The sequence below is a fragment of the Mesoplodon mirus genome, assembly GCF_964341445.2.
Source record: "Mesoplodon mirus genome assembly, chromosome: 3".
NCBI lineage: Eukaryota > Metazoa > Chordata > Mammalia > Artiodactyla > Ziphiidae > Mesoplodon > Mesoplodon mirus.
Genome location: NC_138978.1, coordinates 102,907,177 through 102,913,236, shown reverse-complemented (window position 1 = coordinate 102,913,236; position 6,060 = coordinate 102,907,177). Strand labels below are relative to the sequence as shown.

General features: G+C 47.2%; 1 protein-coding gene across 4 annotated transcripts in view; it reads left to right on the top strand.

Annotated features, from left to right (window-relative positions):
* Positions 1–1,611: 1,611 nt before the first annotated feature.
* SORT1 (sortilin 1) overlaps positions 1,612–6,060 on the top strand; it is a 70,838-nt gene continuing 66,389 nt past the window's right edge. For 3 of the 4 annotated variants that reach the window (XM_082614094.1, XM_082614092.1, XM_082614093.1), the window contains exon 1: positions 1,633–1,987. In XM_082614094.1, the coding sequence (XP_082470220.1) occupies positions 1,682–1,987 (306 nt within the window). In that variant the 5' untranslated portion in view covers positions 1,633–1,681. Of the gene's footprint in view, positions 1,988–6,060 lie in introns of all 4 variants that reach the window. The other variant, XM_082614091.1, reaches the window with a different exon arrangement.

Sequence of the window (6,060 nt, the reverse complement as noted above, 5' to 3'; positions counted from 1 at the left end):
GAGATGGCACTGTTGAGTTGGCTTTTTACTTTTCGGACAGTAAGACAATAGACCATTCATCTTTGTGTCACCCAAACAAAGAAATATTCCTGTATAGCCCCTCTTCTCTCCCCGGCTAATCACATGCTACTGGAACTGACTGTCTTGTGATCTACTCCACAGTTGGCACAGATTAAAAAATAATCTCTTAAAAAAATTATCTGACACATTGTAGTTAATGGAAAGGAACAAATTGTTCACCAGTTTTCATGGAGCTTTATCTCGTCAGTTCAGTAGCTGAGAACTTGGAATACTATTTTAGTGATTTTACCATCCTGGTCAGATGCCATTCAAAAATATTTTTCACTTGTCATGTCTTACTATGGTTGTTCTGGCAGAATGTAAATTTGTAAATTTTTGTTTGCAAATTAATGTGACTAGAGGATTTTAATGTAAACCTTGGGTTCGGTGCACTGCACCATTCATTTTCCTCTCCAATAAATATATTCTCATTCGGGTTTACCTGCAGTTAATAGTTAAAAGTAATTTTTAGTTGCTTTCTTTATTTGGGTATAACGTGTTGTATACTTTGTGTCTTTCTATTTGTTCCCTTTTCTTCTGAACAACTGGCCTTCTGAAGAGATGGAGTCAATAAAGAGAACATCCAGAACTGGTTTTACCTGCACTGCATGTTCCAGAATAAAGTTATGGGTGTAGTTTCTGCGATAAAGGGAACAGCGTAGGGGTTTTGTTTTATTTATTGGAGGCGGGATGTTAATTTAGGGGATATTATATATTGAAAACCAAACTTGTGCAGTGTGCTCACTGCAGGGTTAAGGCACCCTGATAAATATGCATCTATGCAATGATCATGTCTAAAGTCGGCACTGAGCCGACTTTATAAAACGGGGCAATTCTCTTGCCCCCTTTTACCTGCCCCTAAGCTACTTTCTAACTCCAGGAAAATCAATAAGCAACTCCTTCTTTGGCTTAACCCCTTGCATAAGAGGAAGGTGAGTGAGGAGAGACTTTTCTCCAGGCTTGCGTGAGTCATGGATGTTCTGATGTCTGCCTCCATGAGACTTAGCCCACACAGTTCTCCTTCACCTTGTGTCAGCAAGGCGGCTGCTTCAGCAGACAATGGGCGCTGCAGCGTGCGGGGGTTTAAAAACCAGAAGCACCGGTTCATGACGGAGCCCCCTTTTCCAGCTGAGCAAACTCAGGGATCCCCCGAGATTTTCCAGGCGCTCCCACAACCCAAGGAATTTTAGGGGTGTCTCTGGGGGAGAAGAGGGGACCAACCCAGCCCCAACTTGAGGGTGCCAGAGGGAGCAACGAGGGGTCGGGGCGCCACGAAGCGGGGGCGTTCCTGTGAAGGAGGGAAGCTCCTGCGCTAACTCTAGAAGCCCGGCCTCGGATACGCCGGCGAGGGGGGGATGACCTCAGCCGTCTCTGCCACGTTCCAGCCAATCAGTCCCGCAACTTGGCATCCTAATCCAGGACCCCCGAAGCCGGAGGCGACGCGAGCCAATGAGCAGTGGGCCGGGGAAGAAGGACAGGCGGCCAGCCTATGGGGGCGGAGAGGCCCGGCTGCGCATATCCAAGGAGCGCCGGGCTCGGGATCGGGGGTGTGGCGCGGCGCCGGCGGGGGTGGGCGGGCGCGCCGGGCGGCAGGTGTCGGCAGCGTAGGCATTCGGCGGCGATGGAGCGGCCCCGGGGAGCTGCTGGCGACCTCTCGCGCTGGCCCCACGGTCTCAGCCTCCTCCTCCTCCTCCAGCTGCTGCCGCCGGCGATCCTCGGCCAGGACCGGCTGGACGCGCCGCCACCGCCTGCTGCGCCGCTGTCGCGCTGGTCCGGCCCCGTCGGGGTGAGCTGGGGGCTGCGCGCGGCCGCGCCCGGGGGCCCGGCTCCCCGCGGCGGCCGTTGGCGCCGCAGCGCGCTCGACGAGGATGAGGACTGCGGCGGGGTCCGGGACTTCGTCGTCAGGCTAGCGAACAACACGCACCAGGTGAGCGGGCGCCGGGCCCGGGCACCGCCCGGACTACGAGGTGCCACCCGCGGGCCTCTAGCGGCCGGCCCGCGCACCCGGCTCCTCTTTCTCTGTCCGCGCGCCTCGCGTCCCAGCGGAGGAGACCCCGGCCGCTCGCCCGCCGCGCGGCGCCCGCGCCACCTGGGCCGCGGCCCCGAAACTACGGCGGTCGGGCGGGCCGCGTCGGGCCCGGAGAGCGGCCCCCGGACGCCGCCGCCCGGGCAGCTGTGTTTCGTCACAGGGGAAGCCGGCTTAGACTTTCACGACATTCTTTTTTTAAGTTGTCAGCATCTCTCGAGCGTTGTTGTTTTGCGTCTGTATAAATAATTTGGATCCAACAACGCTATACCCCAACAGGAAGCTGGAGGAGTAATTACCTCTTAAGTGGTTGGAGAAGTTGGGGCTAAGCAGAAACAAACGTGTGTCCTCGCGGGGTCAGTACTTTCAGGGTGGGTAGGCGGGTGTTCAGAAATCCCAAAGCAATGATTAGGTTCCTGTGTGTTTTAATAGTTAAAGGAACAAGCTTGGCAATGGGGTGACAGCGTATGTGTGCTCTCTCTTACGCCTTCAACTTGACCTTCTATCATGGCATTGGACTCTGACCAGGATGTCTAGATCCTGTTGTAACAAGGTTTACAGTGGTTAAGAAACACATTGCAGATACTCTGCTTTGAGCTAGGTCCTAGTCGGACACTTTAAAAATTGTGGCAGTTCTGTTTCTGGGGACAAGCAACCCAACCTCTGCACACTACTGTGTTGACAAAGCCAGTTGTTGGCAACATCCTGGCTACTTACTTGCTCTAGATCAGCTCGGGCATCTTCCTCGTGTTTTTTCTAGAACTACCGGTTTAATTGTTGCATAATGTATTTTCAGTTTAATGCATTTTCTCTCTTATATCTCTTCCTCATTCAAAGAGAGTTGCACATGGGGACAGAGGTGAGTGGCTAACTGCACTTGTCTTCGTTATACCACATTCTGTATCAGCCGAATCTCAATCTCCCCTTGATCTTTCTCCCTCTGCCTGGACTTGTTACCTGTGCAGAATTCTCTGATCTGGGGACCCAGGGCAATTGCAGTCAAAGCATAAGCAGTCAGGGAGAACTCTTGCTAAACGCAGTCCAAGCAGCAGCTGCATAAAAGTGGCCAAGCTAGCGCTGACGTGTGGGATGGGTTGGGTGCAGATAGGGCAGAATGAGAACTGGGAAGTCTTCCCGTTTGATGAAGGGGAAAAAATGTGTAGACTTCCATCTCACGGTGGAGAGTTGAGAAAGGCTTTACAACACCAGTGCCTGATTTATAACGGGAGCACTTCCTTCCTTGAGCCAGCCAGACACAGCATTCTTACTCCATATTTGGATTATTCTCTTGCTGATTGACCTACCTTTAGGACCTGGGGCTACTCCTGGATTTATTCCTTTAGTCAGAACCTTCCCTGGTTGGTTTGAATTTATATGTCATTTGCGATATATTGATTTCTAAAGCAAGAGGTTGAAAAAACTGGCTCAGGGGGTTCTTAGGCCAGATCTACTCAAGAGCAGATCTGAAACCTCATTCTTTGAAGTCCACATGTTAATAAAAAAATCTTCCCTCTTTTTCTTTCATTTTATTTAGTTATTGTTTCCAGTGATTTTTTAAACTTATTTTTTTGTCTTCTTTCATTGACCTCATTTAAACGAACTGTTTTTGCATTTCTTAATCATCCATGGTTTCTTCAGAGATCCCATCCTTTTTGTAGCATGTGTATGTGGTAAAAGTGGAACCACTGTTAATAATCTTCACCTTAGAAATGGTTGAATAAAGCAGTTCTTAGTGGTGCACCCCCTTAACCAAGAACTGTTATCTAGTGGTCTGTTCTGCTTTTCAATTCTATATTTTTAGAAGTCATAATAAGTCATCCTGAATTCTGCTGAAGAGATCTGGTGTTGGGGGAGCCTTTATAAACAGTGTGAAATAAAAGTATAAGCATAACAGAACAACTTTTTATTAGAAATATTGTATACTTTTGTACAGCTGGGAAAGTGCCATTTAGAGTAGTTTTTCATGAGATGACAGGATCCAATTCCCAAGAAAAATGAAAAGTTTGTTGTTCTCTTATTTGTTATAACTTGCTGTTCATGTCAAGCCACATTGCTTCATGTAGTCAGTGTACATGAATGTCCTCCAAAAGTCCAAGATGTGCTAGATACTGGGGGTGCCAAGATACAAAGAAGAGATAATTCAGACTGGAGAACGAAAAGCCTCGGAAAGTTTTAGCAAATCTCCTAGACCTGTTTCTGTGGCTTATTTGGCTTTGTGAGAATATGTTGGTGTTTAACTAATCTTCCTAAGAAAGCAAAGTAGAACTAAAGCATGATAGTGCTTTTATAGTCTTCTGGTTTTAGGAGACCTGTGCCCTAATGACCTATATAACTCAGTCTCTTCACTCATGAAATCCAGCAAGTATGTGTGTGTGCGTATTTATAAATGATTTTTTCTTAGACTAAAGAATAACCTTCCTTTTGCCTTTAACCGCAAACTCTTTTCATGCCACACTGTTAACTGATTCTTTCCTTTAAGTGCTTGGAATGTTCATGACATGTATAACCTTTGTGCATGAGAGAAGTTGAGCAAGCCTAGATTTTATTAATGTTGGTTGCTAAGTTGGATTGCTTCCAAACATTCCTCCTATAAGCACCCCTTTGAGGTTAGGCATGAAGCTCTGTCTTAAAGAAACAGATGAAATGCCTTGGTCAGAGTTATGGTGGTGGCTGACATAATTTCCTTACTTCTCATTCCTGAGCTCAGACTATTTGACAATTTCCTTAAAGCTTTTAAAATTTAGGATTAGAAAGCCAGGAATGTTGTTCATTCTCTGTCCTCCTTCTGTTCCTGTCATTAACTACTTCTTTACACATAACTTCCCAACTTCTACCCCAACATCAAAGCATCTGGTTTCTTATATAAACAGGCCCTGTAGTGAGGTTGTGTTGTATGGGGTGTCAGCTCTGAGAAGAATGCATGTATTTGTTTGCTGGTGCTGGCAGGGCTGAGTCCAGGCTGACAGGACTGAATGTGCCTGTTGGAGGCTTCGGGGAGCTGCCGCTCTTAGCCAGTTGTGGATCTTTGTCACACCCGGAAATCTGAAGGTCAGTGCATTTAACTGCCCCGGAACTTTCTAACTGCCTCATTTATCCCAGTACCCAGCCTCTCTTCATACTGCCTTCCCCGCCACTCCCACCGTCACCCTCTAGTTAATCTTTCTTGAGTCCTGTTTCATCCGTTAGTGTTGGGGTCAAGGAATAGGAATTCCATAGGATCTCCTTCCTGGTCCTGGTTGAGCAGAATGAGCAAAGTCCTCATGAGGACTCTGTGCCCATACAGTATACTCATCAGACTTTTAATCCCTACAGGATGTTAAAATGAATTCTGTATTGGGGATTTCAGTTAGAAGTATCAGCAAAGTTGATGAAGTATATTTATCTGGGGAAATGTTAGTTTTCATCTGAGGTTTGGTTGAGGTGAGGGTAGAGGGCTAGCCAGGTAGGACACGTGGCTCGAAGGGAAAGCAGGGTAACAAGTAGGTAAGTTCTCTGCTGACTCAAATTTTTGGTTCTGCGCATAGTGATTTTTAATTAGAAAATTAAAAATCACTATGATGAGTCTCCTGGTCAATTTCTAATGACTATTTTCTTTCTGTAATGATAATAATAATAGGCTCCTCATCCTGCTGTTTTGATCTGATATTTTGTGTTAGGTTCACATAGGCTATTAACAGCTGCTTTTGCACTCTGCCAATTTCAAATCAACTCTTGCCAATAAACGTTGGGTTCTCAGTGGGTGACTGCAGAAACCATGCCCCCCAACTTTGTCCTAGTTGGCCTGTTACTCATGTGATCCTCACAGAAAGGGCAGTGCTTGAGGGCAGTGGTCAGATCAGGAGTCACATTTCCTCTTCTTCCTCCCTTTCTACCCCTCAAGCTGTCTTTGCAGAAAGTGAACTGTGCTTTGAGACTGGAGAAATGAAGTGCAGACGTTTTATATGATGAGAAGCTAATGTTAAGGTAGACCAGAT